Here is a 15,371-nt window from a genome sequence, read left to right on the forward strand (position 1 = left end):
AACAGTCACCCTGCAAAGTTTGGTCTTAGAGAAGCGAATTGCCAACATTTTCCAATATTTGACATTCGAAATGGTTGCCACCCGTGTTACATCTATGGGGACAAATAAAATTTAACATATTTGAAAATCAATGATGGTAACAGTCTTTCAAGTGGTAGATCAGAAAAGAATTGTACGAAAACAAAAATTCAAAATCGAACAAACAATGATTCATTATCTATGACTTCATGTCAATATTGATAATCTTTCATATTTGGCAGATCCTTTGGAATGACAGACAACTTTTTCTTCTATACCCTTCTTTGAACAGTCCTACAGCCAGAAATTTCTCACTCAATGGAGGATGCACGATTCTAAAAAATCTTGCCAATTCATATGGTACTATACGGTACAGAATAAACACACGCTAACAAGTCATTTTATTCCCCATCTTGCAGACATACTACTGACCTAGGCATGGGTGATGGACATCCAGTAGGATTTCCATGGCCATCTTGTAACCTTCTTGAGGATTATTTGCAAGTTCTGTGCCCAGCACTATAGTCTGCAGAGCTGTGGTCAGTATCTTTGGATAGATCATCTTTGATGTCTCCGAACCGCCTTCATCCGTCTCCTGGGAGACGGTCTCCCAGTCGATGACCTTTGTATGAAAAAGGTCATTGTGGTTAGATTTGAAGGTGCGAAGGTGCAGACAATTACAAAATGGTTCATATCTTTGGTTCACAGACGAGCTGGATGCATCCCTTTCTATACATTGGTGGTCAACCTTGGAATGAATTGCATAGATTTCACAACTTACATGTAACAACTTCGATGTGCTTTCAGAGTTTCCAATTTTTCACGATAGCGCTGATCACAAATGACGTCATTTTTTCTCTCATTAATATGCATAAATGATGAAAATAAAATGTGCTAGTGTTACAATGGCTACTAAAAGTCACACTTGTTCGTATGACTTTGTGGCTCAGACTACAAGCTGCAACAACAGCCGTGCTTGCAACGACAAAATTTGTCTGAATTTTAGGCAGCGTTGTCCGATGTCATACATGTGCAGCTATATTTAGTAAAAATCGTTAAATCACAATCAACGCCATTTTATGTCTCTTAGCTTCCACGTATATTCTGTGGACTAAAATGCTACCCCTACTACTGAATAAAATGCCATCTTAAATCAATTCTGCACACCAAATGCAGCCGTTCTAAAGTTCTTGTGGTAGATAGGTGGGCATACCAGTAGTTCCCCTGGCCCCATGCATTGTGATTGATCCCAATACACCATACTGCCATACATGCCCGGTGGTGACCAAATTCACTAAATATTTGGTGGTCCTAAGGCCAATGTGTCAATTTGAGACCAGTGGTTCTGAGAGTATTTTAATGATTCAAGCAAAACATTTGGTGGCTTTACACCTAAAGCTAGTGGATTTGCTTATCCGTAACGCATATGGCTGTAGTCTTCTAAATTTCTTGAAGTTAAATATTTTTCTGGGCTGATATCTGCCAGACACTGCTAACTGAGAAAATATGTGAATGCTAGATTTCCCTGGAATTCACAGCCTGGGAATGCCACTCAGAAAAAACAAACTCACCTTCTGGGTGGCCAGTAATGTTCTGAATTCCTTCAGCAACCCGTGTGCAAGCTCTATTGCACCTGGTTGTTTGAGTAGCTTACTGCAACACTGATGGGCGCTGTGACGTAGATTCCATGTCGGCTGAACAAGGAGCATCACAAGGGCGCGCTGATACTGTCTGCGGGGAGGATTTCAACAAACGAACCATTAAACTGGGAGTAAGAATACTATGGTTTGATCATGCACTTTTCATACAGTTTACACTATTTCCTTGTCCGAGTGTTTGACCAAACAGGTCAAAGCATGGACGTCCAAAACTTAAGTCAGACAGATGTTCCAGTTGTACTTGCAGTAGGACCTCTATGACAATCTAATGCACCACTGACTCAAACACATCTTCTCAGACATCTTGGCATATTGCATTTCGTCATGCATGGGTCTCTCTAACAGATTATTACTCCCATCATAGCCCTCCTTTTTCTTGTTTGTATGAACATGGGAGTAATGTAATGCGGGTTGGGTAAAAAAGCAGACACCTTACCTGATTACATCATCTGACAGTCTCTGTGAATGGTCCATCAGGAGTCTCTCAATTAGAAGCAACACACTCTGCAAGACTGAGACCACATTATAACAATTATGGTAATGTATGCCTCGAAACTAAGCATTTTTGAAATTTCTGCTAAATCTTCCCTTGAGGAAACTTCAGCAATCAAGAATAAATGTCAGGAGTTATCATGCAAATTTACCATTAGCAAAATAGTTTCTTAAAATTTCCAAATATCTGGAATCCAATATGATCACTATACCCGGTGTACGGGGGAAAATTACATTTTTGATTTTCACAACAACAGGATGGTGATAACTTTATTTACTTGACAGGCTTGAAGATGAGTCAATACAAGCAGCTGACCAGAAGGTAATGAAAAAATCGTTGACTGTCGAAAAACTTGCCTTGATGCAAATTCTATTTTAATTTAACCCTTTCACCACCATGGTTTGTCCCAAATCCATTGTTTTCTATGGTAAAGTTGGACCTGTACACAGGGAACTGGGGGTGAAAGGGTTAAAACCCTGTAATGAAACTTTCCAGAACAAAATCGGCAGATCATCGGTACAAATAACAGCCATGTTGTTAAAAAAAAAAGATCTGTTGGTCTGGGAGGTTTACAGTATCATTGGTCAAAATTTAGGAGTCAAACCACTTTTCTAGGAATAAGTTTAGATGAGAAAACCACATTTTTACTTACCATCAACAGAGGAGGATGCAAGGAACTTCTCTGATACAAAAATTTGCTTATTGGGATTCAAAATTATGGTCCAAAATTGTCCAAGCTTGGATTCTGAAGGAACAAAAAGCTAACAACATTAGCGATGACAAATTAAGTCGTATTTACCTTTTCAAGCACTGTTCCTACATGGAACATGATTTTTTATTCACATTTGAACATGGAATGAAAGAAAATAGATAGGGGATAGAATCAAATCAATGTCATGAAAATATAACTTTATTTAAATAATTTGGAGTCTTTCTTGCATAATAAACGCTGCAACTAAACACTTGTGCCAACCAGATCTATGTTCATCCTCTTGTGGTAAAAAGTAAGGTTTAAACTACAGCTTAACATAATGCTGAAAAGGAAAATTCATTCTTAGCTGTTCCAAGAAAGTCCAGTGTTTGATTATGTGTTCATCAACCAATATGAGTGACTGTATCAAAACCCTCAACCAGTAATATCCATTGATCTATCCAGTTATAAAAATTGTGCACATTTTAACAAAGCTTAAATCTGATTGGTGAATGACTCACTCACCAGCCTGAATATCGGCCAATGACATTTTGACAAGCAAGCAAGCAGCAGTGAGCCCTTCACTGACAAGGCTGGCCTGAGTTGCTTGTGCATTGGCCTTTTCCACAGTTTTCAGTAAAATTGGTAGGACCTCCATTCCCTGCATCAGGGTATCACCTGCAAGGTAAGTTTCCATGGAAGTTAAAAAGATTCTACAACAAAATGATTCTTACTAAACTAAAATTGAAACCCAAAATGGTATGACATAAAACATGCACACCAAGGTACAGTGATATCAAGTATATTGTTCACTGGTAAATGATTGCAACTATTTTAATTTGAATTGACAGAACAGAGATGTAAAAATGGGACAGAACATAAATGAACAGAGGAATTTTATTAAGCTTTTAGATCCTGATTTATAAGTATTACAGGTCTAGCAATATCATCACAAACTGTGACAATTGTCTGGCCAATACATGGTGGACTCTGTGCCTCTCTCACAGTGTACCAATGAAAGAATGAATACCACATTGAACTCAGCAATTGCATACGTGGTACTTTAAGTGGGCATACTGATCAACAATTTGCTAAATGTGTAGCCTTGCCCATTATTACTCATAAAATTTTTTGCTTGTGGTGTTCAAACTTTCTCAAATGAGTGAGATACTGTCATTGATTATTTTGGCCATGGCAAGAGACAAAGTCACACTCTCCTTCTCGAATATGGAGTTTGCGAGTATCTATTCCATTTGTCCTGTGTCAGGCTAAACCTGAACACACAATGGAATCTTGAAATGTGGCACTTCGTCAAGTGTACATTCACTTACCATGGAATGCAGCTAGCATGCACTGTAGATATCCATTCCTGACAGCTGAGGTAGAAGTCTTCAGAGTGATGCCCTTCTTGAACCATTCCACCAACTTGGCCGGCACTTGTGTGGAAAACTTGGCACACCATAGGGAAAGCATGGACAGTGCATGAACCAGAGTGCCTTCATGAACTGCCGATATGGAAGACAAGATGTGTCAGTTCATCACGTCAAATGATTACAATTTCCTTGGATAATATGGAATTTGGTGATTGGTCACCTAACTGGGCCCCAAAACTGAATACCTACATTCACAACACAAAAATTATCAAAAACATTGGCTGAGGCCCTAAAACTGAATATCGACATTCACTATACAGAATTACAAGAAAATATGGGTGGAATTTCGAACTTATAAAATTGGCTGCACTTAATCTGAGATATCTCTTTTGACATAATTGTTTCTGAAGTGGAATACTTCTGTCACAGTATTTCAAAGTCTCCCCCTTAAAGTCATAGTAACACCACAATTAGTTGTTATGCAGCTTTCTTAACTGAGTAGTCAATCAGAAAATGCTTACACAATTGACAAATGCGAACATCATAAGAAAGTTCATGCCTCGAAAGTGAAAGACTTAAACTTTTACTTAAACTTTCCTCAGTGAAACTTTCAACCATTCTCTCACCGAAGCAAGAATAAAAATCAGGGGTCACAGTGCAAGGTTTGGTACTACAAAAACAAATTATCGAACATCTACAAATATTTGAAATTCAAAATGGCTGCCATTTTTGTGTTAACTCTATAAGGGAAACTAAAATTTTTGATTTTCAAAACAAATAAAACAGTAAAAACTTTTTCTTACTCCAGGAGCTATAAAATGACCCTCAACAATTTGTAGATCAGAAAAGAACTGTGAAAATTTTGAGTCTGAAAATCTGTCCCTGAGGCGCATTCTACCTTAACATTCATCAAGGATTTACTTCTGGAAATTTTGAAACTGCTAAAAATGAAATCATTTTCACACTTTTTTGCTGATCAAAAACTTTAAATTCAAAACACACTGTTTTCTCTATCCAATATCCATCTTTTGACAGTATCCCTTACCTTCCTGTTGCAGGTATGGTATGAATTTTTCACAGACAGTGGCTGCCAAGCCCTGCACACTAGTGCCACTCACAGTGTTGTAGGTTAGATTTCCAATGCCGGAGAGAACGCCAGTTCTTTGGGTTACCACTGTCAGTTTGCCTTCAGAGCCTGTGGAACATTGAAAAGTGTTAGTTGTGGGGGGAGGGGGTGACTGTTTGGCAAACACAGAATGAATTCCAACTGTGGTTGTGAAATGCTTGTTTTTGAACACACTAAGTATGAGGGCACTGTCTACTGTACATTGACAGCAATTTCTTCAGCTGTGCTCCTGTTTACACTAGTATATTGAACAACACTCATTTACTTTAACTTTTGATGCATTTTCCAGTATTTTTGTTGTGTTTGTGAAAAAAAATCTATTCCAAAATCACTTACCAAGTGTTCACTTTGTCAACATAGCCTGTATATGAGTTATGTCCAATTTTTTTATTGATAAATAAATTTTCATCGAAACCTGAAATCAGTTTGTTAACAATAATAACACATACTGTAGACTTTGTTGTATCTGCCAGATTAATAATTTGAATTTCAACATATCTATGGGAGAAGATGAAGAAAATTTTAAATGCTCAAAGACAATCTTTTAATTATCTTTGAAAATTTAAAATATTATCAAAGTTCTGGGTCTCCTTTTTAAACCTCACTAAAGACTAAAATATTTCATAACACTGAATCTATCATTCAGCCAACATGATTTCTATTTTGATAAGTATCATCATTTCCTAATTTTTTAAGGATTTCATTTTTGTTCTGTCATTTTATTGGAGTTTTTTTGTTTGTTTGTTTGTTTGTTTGGATTTCATTTTTGTTCTGTCATTTTATTGGAGTTTTTTTGTTTGTTTGTTTGTTGTTGTTTTTTTAGGAGGGGTACACCTTTCCACACTTTAACTTTGAAATTTCATTTACAAAGAAACACTGTATTTAACTCTATTTAATCCGGTTACTCTCCTTTCTATGGTTTGTCTTAGTGTACATATCGATGCAATCACTGCATCTCTCATCAGGAGTGGTAAAAAATATTTATATATTGTGGAACTGAAATGAAAGATGCACTGCTGTTACCATTGAGGACACTGAAAAAGTGTTGAGCCAGGTCCTCCAGAGCCCCTGGGTCACTACACTGTCTGGCCAGGTTCTCACATGCCTTGGCTGCCTCCTCTCTGCTCAGATCCTCCTTGGAAATCAAGTGTGCTGCAAGGAGAAAAGAAGAAAAGGTATGGAATAAACAGATGGAAAGACATTTGACAAATGCAGAGCATCTTATCATTTCGACTCAGTGAACTGTATTCCTAAATTATGTTACAGGTCAAATCAGTCCACAGAAAATGCCGGGACACACTGGAACAACAGAGTTGAGAAGACCTAAAAGATGAATCGCAATCCTTTGTTCTCACACTGCAAACTGTAAAGCATCTTCCTTTATGATTCTATGCTCCATGAAATGAAAGACCTAAACATTTGCTTAAAATTTCCGTAGGTCAACTTGAACCATTCCCTTTCAAATAAAGAACATAATTTAAAATCTAGGGTAACAGTGAAATTTTTGGTTCTCTAGAAACAAATTACCCAATGTTTTGCAGACACTTCAATTTAAAATGGCCGCCATCTCTGTGTTAACACTACAGGGAAAAATTAAATTTTCCACTTTCACAAAACTAAGCCAGTGAAAAGTTTACTTCCGCAATGAGCTTCAAAATGAGCCTCAACAAGTGGTAGAACAAAAACGTATTGCAGAAGTTTGAGAGTTTGAAATATCTGTCCCTAAGGTGCATTCAACCGTAAATGCTTTGTTGTGTCATTGTTTCCTTTTAGTAGTTTTTGTGCCAGACTGTGGGGTAAAAATCACTTTGAATGATATAACTGATTTGATAATACCAACAGGCAACTTCCGTTTCTCAATTTGTAAACTTTGGACACACATACATAGACACTGTGTGATTGAAAGTAGACCTAACCAATTTTAATAAACATAAACGCAACATGCTGAACTTAAGTCATCAGTCAAAATGGGCAGATGCCAGGACCCAGGTTGCAGTTGTATCTGTACATAGGTGCATGTTGTTGCCTAAAATTGTTTTAAAGGGGTCATCTCTTCTGCTGAAAGCAAATTCAGTTTTTGATGCATGTTCATAATTAGCCAATTTTTTAGCTTTCCAATCATCGGAGACTTTGCCAAATAAACTTTGATTGCATCCCACTGTCTATATGAAGCTGCTTGGGCCACGGTTACCAGTTTCAGTACAGCCGCAAATTAAAAATTCTTGATATGCACAACGGATGCTGGGATATGTTGTGCGTAGCAACAGACCCACTTATTGGTCCCATACATGCAGCCACAGACAAGGACGACCCGCTCCCTTTAAGAGGCAGGATCTCACAAAAATTAGCAGAGATCATTATGAAAGGACTTACTTCCCAGTAATTTTCCGAGTTCTTTGGTGTATTGACTCAGATCAAGGGATACTCCAGCCAGCAACTCACCAAGTGCTGAAAACAGGGTGAAGAGAAAATTCAATCTTCAAGACTGGTATGATTACATGCACACCTTGTATCATAACAAACTGCACAATGGTCAGTTGTATGAACAAATCACTGTACAATCTAGTAAAATTGTTAATATTTGTCTCAGATTTTCATTTTGGTTTTTTTTAATCACAAACTTGAACAACATCAGTACAGTGAGTAACTATCACATAAGACCTTCCTTGAACAATTTACAGTTATCTATTGTTTGTTGACAGGGTGACATTAATAACAGCACTGTGTACCATGAGAAATATGAAGTCACAAGAGTTCACAGAGCACACAACAGATAAAAAATTTCAAAAACAAAAAACAACGGTAGATCTGCATGCAGTAGCTAAACAAGGATAGTCTATGAAAGGAAAAGCCTTTATGTCAAAATCAACACATTAATAAAACGAAAGGAGCAAAGAAAGTAAATGCATGAGTTGCTTTTTCATGTCTGTCATACCTCTGAGAACATTTTCTGGATTTCTCAGCATGGCTTTCTGTACGGCAGGCAGAATTGAGTCTTTGAATTCACCGTGAGTGATGTGCCTCAGAAAATGCTTGCTGTGTTCCTGTTAGATGCAGACAATGCAAGAATGTTTTACTTCAAAAACCATGCAGTGTAAAAGCAGTAAATCATGAAAACTGGGCAAAGTCAACAATGAATGAGTAAGCTTTATGCTACATTAACTCAGATCAACGGATACTCTACACAAAATGGTGTCAGTGAGCCATCTATGCCAACCTGACGCACCACCACCTCAAGTACTTTCTCTATGACTTAATAATATATTACATATTATGGTGAAGATTTGATATGCAATGTCTGGCTTCCTTCACCAAGGCCACAACGGCACATCAGTAAATCACAGAGCGATCTACCAAAAGGAAGCGATGTGAGTGAGCCTAACACTGCAGTAGAAATTTGACACCTTTCTGAGCAATTGTTAAAGGATATGTGGTCCAACAGAACGTGAGGTATAATAAATAGGAATGTAAAAAGCCCCTGTTAGGGACTCACCAGAGCTTCTTCCGAAGGTTTGACTTTACTGCCGATGACGTTTTTCAGATAGATGTCAAGAAGGACTTTCTTGTGTTTGTTGATTCTCTCGATGGCCTTGACCCCAGCAGAGTACCTGACAAGCTGACCAATCAAACACATCTGGTAGAAAGAGTTGTCAATGCTTCCCAATGTTGTGATGTATTTCTCCACAGATTCTGGATTCTAATTGTAGCAAAATAAAAAAAATGTCACTGTACATGTAGCAAAGGTCACAGGTCACTTTTGGTGAGGTAGAAGGTCATGGCAGGTTTTGCAAAACAAATTTTTTAATAGTTTCTCGTAGTTTCTAGGTGTCATATCTCTGAGAAAACACATAAATTTTCTGAGTAATTTGGCACACCTTGAAATGTGAAACATATATATACAGTAGATTTCTGCTAAAGGTAGTACATGATAGACAAGATATCGTCCAAAATATTCATGGAAAAAACTTGTAGATGTTTAATAATTCTACCAAGGGTATATGAGTCTGTGAATCCAAAATGTGATCTGCTATTACACATGTAAATACATTTATAGTACAATATAAATTATTGGGGACTGTATTCCTTTACAAAGTTACATGTACTGTCCTCTCACTTGCTATTACAAGCAGTATGTACCAAGACAGGAATACTATACGACTATTTAATCAGTGGATGTGAAAACAAAATTCAAATGCATATCAGGAAACCATCGATGGTCAATTGATCTAATAATGGAGCAGTTCAATTATTAAATCGAGTACAGTAGTTGAAGTTGAAATTCGAGCAAAAATAATTAATTTGCTGCATATAGTGATGGCATCATGATGCATGGAGTCATAATCACTTATATTGCCCCATTATGGGGAATACTGAATCTCACCAAAGAAGTCTTTGTAAATTTACAGCCAATCACTCTCCATTTACTCTATTGAATGATTTCTTGTGGGATCTACACCTTTGTTTGTCACCATGGCAACAAATGTGTGGAAAACATAACACTTCTGCTCAAAATCAAAGAGAGAATAAAAAAGAACAGTTTGGGTTCAGAGAATCTGGCACATATGGCTGGATTCTCGACAATCTATGCGTCCCAGACTGCCCATCTTAAACCTACCTCTCTCCAAATTTTCTTCAGTTTTCTGTAAGATGAATCGGTGATTGACTTCCTAGCGCAACTGAGGGCACCATATGCAAGAAGACTTTGAATTTCAACCTGCATGCGTAATACAGATAAATGATGTAAGGAAAAATCTGACTCACACTTGTGATGTATATGCAACACAAAAAAGTTTTTCCTTGATCCCTGCAATGTAATACTTTCCCCTGCTCCAAATTTTGAGAAGAAACTAATATATAATAAAGTGTCAGCGAGTAATATTGCAAAATGTATATATTTTGAACATGAAATGGGACCATATGCATAGAAAAGAGGCAAATTATGGGACCTGGGGGTGGGGGTCAGATGTTTTCGGTTTTAACAAGTATGTTCACACAGCCCTATGTACTGAAGCTGTGATGACAGAACCATTTCAAAAGCTGGTTCCCATTGTGTTGAGGGTTTGTTGCTGTACATGTGTATTCATGCAATAAGGGCTCCACCCTATATGTTGGAATCATTACAAGACATGGTGCAATCACAATGCAAATGACAGGACCTGGTGGCTGACATTGCCATCCTGCAAACATGATATTTCAAACAAAATAATCATTATCTAATTTCACTCTTGTTCAATCAAGAATGATCAGAATTTGCCTACTGAGTTTAATTTTTGAATGTCATCAATGCTTTGACAAATTGGTTCCTCTCACGGCTCTGAAATCAAGTAAATGGGCAATTAAGACAGCCATCATGGAAATGTTTTGGCAGACAATAGAGCTTAGTTTGTCACTATGAGAAATGTAACATCCTGAAAATTATATGACAAAAATGTCGTCATAATTTGGAAGACGTTTGATTAGAGTCATTCCTACCAACTGGAGAAACACATCGCAACATCGGGGAGAATAGAGGATGTAATCCCTACAAACTGCATGGTACAAAGACCATGACATTTTTTCTGCCATATATAACAAGATTCTAGTGTTTGACAGCAAAATTGAAAATAAAACTCACTAATTTTTTAACTACGTTTTCATCAACATCTTCTTTCGCTGTGAAGCAATAGCTGGACAGTATGGTCGTCCAACTCAGAGCCACCATTGCTGAACTGGCTGTTCCTGGCCTGTGAGGGAAATTGAGATGATGCATGGGTCATTATTCACACAAAGACGCATGGTGACATATCCAAAGACGCACGGTGACATATCCAAAGACGCATGGTGACATATCCAAAGAAACACAGAAAAACGGGCAAAGACAAACAACACCAGCCTGGATGTCCACCTTTAATTTGTCATTCATTTTTCCATACTGTTCCCGCCTTTCACCACTGTTCCCAATACAGGGACTTCCGCTCAATCAGCCAACCGGGAATGATGGAATTCAAGCACAGTCTGAAAAGTGCTGGGTAATATCTAATTAAGAGACAGTGTATCTCATTTCAGGTAGAATGTACCTTTGGGACAAACTCTCATATTTTTCAATGCTTTTCTAGGCTACCACTTTTAGGGGCTTATTTTTAAGTTCTTGGAATACGAAAAAATTTTACATTCAGGTTTTTCAACATTCAGAAATTTTGTAGTTAACACAAGGATGGCAGTCATTTATAATTTCAAATATTAGTACGTGTTAGGTAATTTGTTTCTCTAGTACCACACTTTGCAGGGTGACCCATCACTACAAAAATCTACCAACTGAATATGAATTGACCACTTCTACAATAGGTAAGTGGTTACATGTAGAGTAAATTGAAAATTTCACTGACAAAGAGAAATAAATGAAACCAATGTAAAATAACAATTGAGAGAGTTAAAAAATTTTGTCACATAGATGGCATATTGTCATACGTCTGGGAAATGGTGGGGGGAGTTCAATTTGTAAACAAATTGAAATTCAAGTCTTTTTGCCTATCTACATGTAGCTGATTGAATATGACACCTCACACCTGATAGTGTGAAAGAAATCTTCTCACTTGGGTGGCATATTGTCAAATGTTGTGAAGTGCGAGAGTTTCAAGTATCCTGCTAACGATGGAGACACACTTGACTTCACTTACGTTGGACTGGCATTTCTCTGAGCCATGGCTTGATCAGCCAAAACCGTCAGGATGGCCTTCACAGCCACACTCCCGTGGACATTTGTCATCACTTGTAAGACTTTCTCCACTTCACACCTCGAGGAGCCATCATGGTATCTCGGAATGGTGTATGTCAATACTTTACAGAGACCCTTGATAGCTTTCTCAGGCAAGTCTGCAAAATAAAAAGGTGTTTCATTGGTGTCCATGAAGATCAATCAGCCATCACTATTTACATGTACTCTCACCATAACAGCTTGCTATCCTTTCTTGGATATGGACCATATGGACCAACATTGTCCAGTTATGAAAAGATATGTTCTCCACAGCTTAGAAAAATACAGGGGTGGTCAATTAACATTTATAACAATGCATATTTTATATATTCTTTAGTTGTGAAAATGTGTTCTTTTGCATGATTATGAACAGACACATAGACAGCTAAAAAAACTGTGGCCATTGGTGAGAACCCTAAATGTGAACAAGACAATCTCAGTCAAGTCTAAGACTGGCAAGTTTGTCACACAAATTCCTAAATTTCTACATTTGCACTGATATTACAGATATGTACAGACAGCTCAGCTTTCTTCAGAATCCACTGGGCGTTGCCAGTGCTCCTGTACTGCTAGGAGCATCCGCAGTTTAGCATGCAGAGTTACATATATCTCGGAGGGAAGGACTAAGGGCCCAATCAACCTTCTCCCTTTTTGTGTAGGATATATTTAATAAATGCTAACCTACGACAAACCCTATTAACCCTAATCTTAACCCGTCCAAGGAAGTTTGTGTGCTTCCTCTGAGGAAAGTCAAGGTTTTACAGTGATGTCATTAAAGGGGGCAAAGGAAGTCTTGCCTCGTTTGGGGGTGGGGATTTGGGTAGAAGCGAGACTAACTTCTACCACCATGCCAGCATATTAATGTGTGAACAGGTATTTCCGCTTTAGGGTGTACGGGAGGACTTTCCTCAGGGCGTAGTGACAAGTGTTTCTCACATACTGAAGCAATCCGATCGGCTTCTTGAGCCACGTATGGAGTCCATGCTCTGATCGGTGCTCTGATTCCTGAAGACCGGGACAACTATGCTTTCGGATTAGATTGAGGTAAAGCGCGCAAGTTTTAAAAGTAAAAGTGTGAGTTTACGTGTTATTTTGGTGTGCTGGTGGAAACGGTTTGTCAAGTCAGATGAACATAATTTCCAGTTCAAGAGATGTACACATCAAGGCATCTTTTTAAGGTCCATGATCATCAAGCAGACTTACCAGCTTTGCTAACACATGGAACCAGCTCCGCGAGTAATCTTCGTCTTTCATTGGTGCTTGAAGTCGTCACTTTCGCCGAAAATTCTTTCAGGACTTCGAGAATCTGCAGGAGTAAATCAGATGCCATATCAATTGGTTCATTTATTTCCCGAGAAAACAGCAATTGACCATAATACTGTAGCTGAACACGAGACATGCTTACCCTACTGTCCGCCGCCATCTTGTTGTGCAACGTGCGGAGACTGCCGAAGGATTTTTCGCTGGTGAAAACTTAAACTAGCCGCTGGAAAACTCAAATGTGAACCAAAAACAATATCTTCTGCAATATGCAAGACAAGAACTAAATCAGCTTCGTAGACGGCCTCATCATCTCGCAAAAGTTTATCCACGGCTTTTGCCGAACAAACCGGAAGTGCATGGAATCAACAAAGTACCCCCTAGGCTGTCAAATAATCTACAGAGCCCATTTGACGGCTACTGAAAATCATATGACGCAATATATGGGATTGCGGAGACCGTACACTAGCTGCACAGGACCGAAAGTTTATAAGGAGTCGAGGAGACAGCAACAGCCAAAGACTGTTGGAAACAAATACAGAGAGAAAATTCAACTAGAGTTCGAAAAACACTCCTGACCACTGAAAAGGGCGAAAAAAAACTTGAAAGCATAAACTCGAAGACAGAAAGCTTGAAATAATCTAAATGCACATATCCGCCCAGGAAAAACCAGAGATAAAAACGTAAACCTTCACTGAAAAATAGGAAAAAAACTCCGGAAACCTGAACCCGATTGCCAATAGATCGCGATTTTGAAACAAAAATTTAAAGAAATTAAATTGAATACAAAACAAATGCTTAAGTGAATTGGACAAATAACGCTCACACAAAAATGGAGTTGCACTGAGTGAGTGGCACTCGTACAAGACTAACGACAAAACTGCCAACCCCCATTAATGAATTACACAAGATGCATTACCGAACACCTGGTCAACCATGCAGCCATTGGCCGGCTGAAAATTACGTCATGCCAAAAACAATAATTGCCCGCTTTTCCACAACCGCGGGAAATTTAATTGATATGTCCGTGCACAGGGAGGGACTGTACTCCACGGCATACTACTAGGAAGGGTGACTATTTCATGGTTTGTCATGGGTTTGAACAAAATGAAGTAGTTTGTGGCCTTTCCGAAAATTTCTCCCGCAAGTACTGATAATATTGGCGACATTGACAATGTTTTATAATATGTTCAGTTTTGTTCTTGCTTATGCTATACTGTACACTCCGAAGTGTGTTGCTACGCGATAAAGAAAAAGGGGTAAAGTGAAAGTGAATATTGAACAGTTGACTTCTGCTGAGCTGTAGGGCACATGGCGAGGACAACTTCATCTTTTCGATTCAAAAGTATGAAATCAAAGTACTACACCGAGCTTTCTCTCCGTAAATATGTGTTACTGAAATATTACAAAAACGATGGAGCCTTTACAAAACAAAAGAAAATAGTCTGCATTGTGATGTATGTGATCGATTTAATATAAGTAGGTTAATTATCTTCTTTGTTTTGTCAACATGCGCGTACGTTGTTGTTGCAGTTGTTGTTTTTTTTTATTTTGTTTCTTTTAAACATTTCATTTTGAAAAATCATTTTGTGGTTCTACTCCGGAATAATAAGGACTAGATGTAAAGTTTGTTCTGCAGATTCAGTAAGCTTACGCCCTAAAGGTAGAATGCGCCCCGGGGACAGATATTTGACTCTCAACATTTTACAATTCTTTCTGATCTACTACTTGTGGGGGTTCATTTTAAAGCTCTTTGTGTAAAAAAAAACTTCCAGAGTCTTAGTGTTTCGAAAATAGAAAATTTTATTTTTCTCCTTACAGTTGACACAGGGATGGTGGCCATTTTGGTTTTCAAATATCGGTAAATCTTGGGCAATTTGTGTCCCTAGTACCAAAATTTGCGCGGTGACCCCTGACTTTTACTCTTGATTTTGAAAGAGAATGACTGAAAGATTGTTTGGAGAAAGATAAAGCAAAAGTCTTTCACTAAATTCCAAGGCGCATCACCTAATGACAGTA

The 15,371-nt window shown here is 38.1% G+C and overlaps 1 protein-coding gene across 1 annotated transcript in view; it reads right to left on the reverse strand.

Annotated features, from left to right (window-relative positions):
• Positions 1–13,422, reverse strand: part of LOC139145393 (stalled ribosome sensor GCN1-like) — a 43,944-nt gene extending 30,522 nt beyond the window's left edge. The window contains 15 exon segments of the mRNA XM_070716532.1: positions 451–640; positions 1,590–1,749; positions 2,113–2,188; positions 2,822–2,914; positions 3,386–3,538; positions 4,192–4,365; positions 5,279–5,428; positions 6,383–6,511; positions 7,733–7,807; positions 8,295–8,403; positions 8,853–9,056; positions 9,975–10,073; positions 10,974–11,082; positions 12,016–12,211; positions 13,296–13,422. Coding sequence (XP_070572633.1) covers positions 451–640; positions 1,590–1,749; positions 2,113–2,188; positions 2,822–2,914; positions 3,386–3,538; positions 4,192–4,365; positions 5,279–5,428; positions 6,383–6,511; positions 7,733–7,807; positions 8,295–8,403; positions 8,853–9,056; positions 9,975–10,073; positions 10,974–11,082; positions 12,016–12,211; positions 13,296–13,422 — 2,044 coding nt within the window.
• Between the last annotated feature and the right edge of the window lie 1,949 nt (positions 13,423–15,371).

The sequence above is a fragment of the Ptychodera flava genome, chromosome 12 (assembly GCF_041260155.1).
Source record: "Ptychodera flava strain L36383 chromosome 12, AS_Pfla_20210202, whole genome shotgun sequence".
NCBI classification, from domain to species: Eukaryota; Metazoa; Hemichordata; class Enteropneusta; family Ptychoderidae; genus Ptychodera; species Ptychodera flava.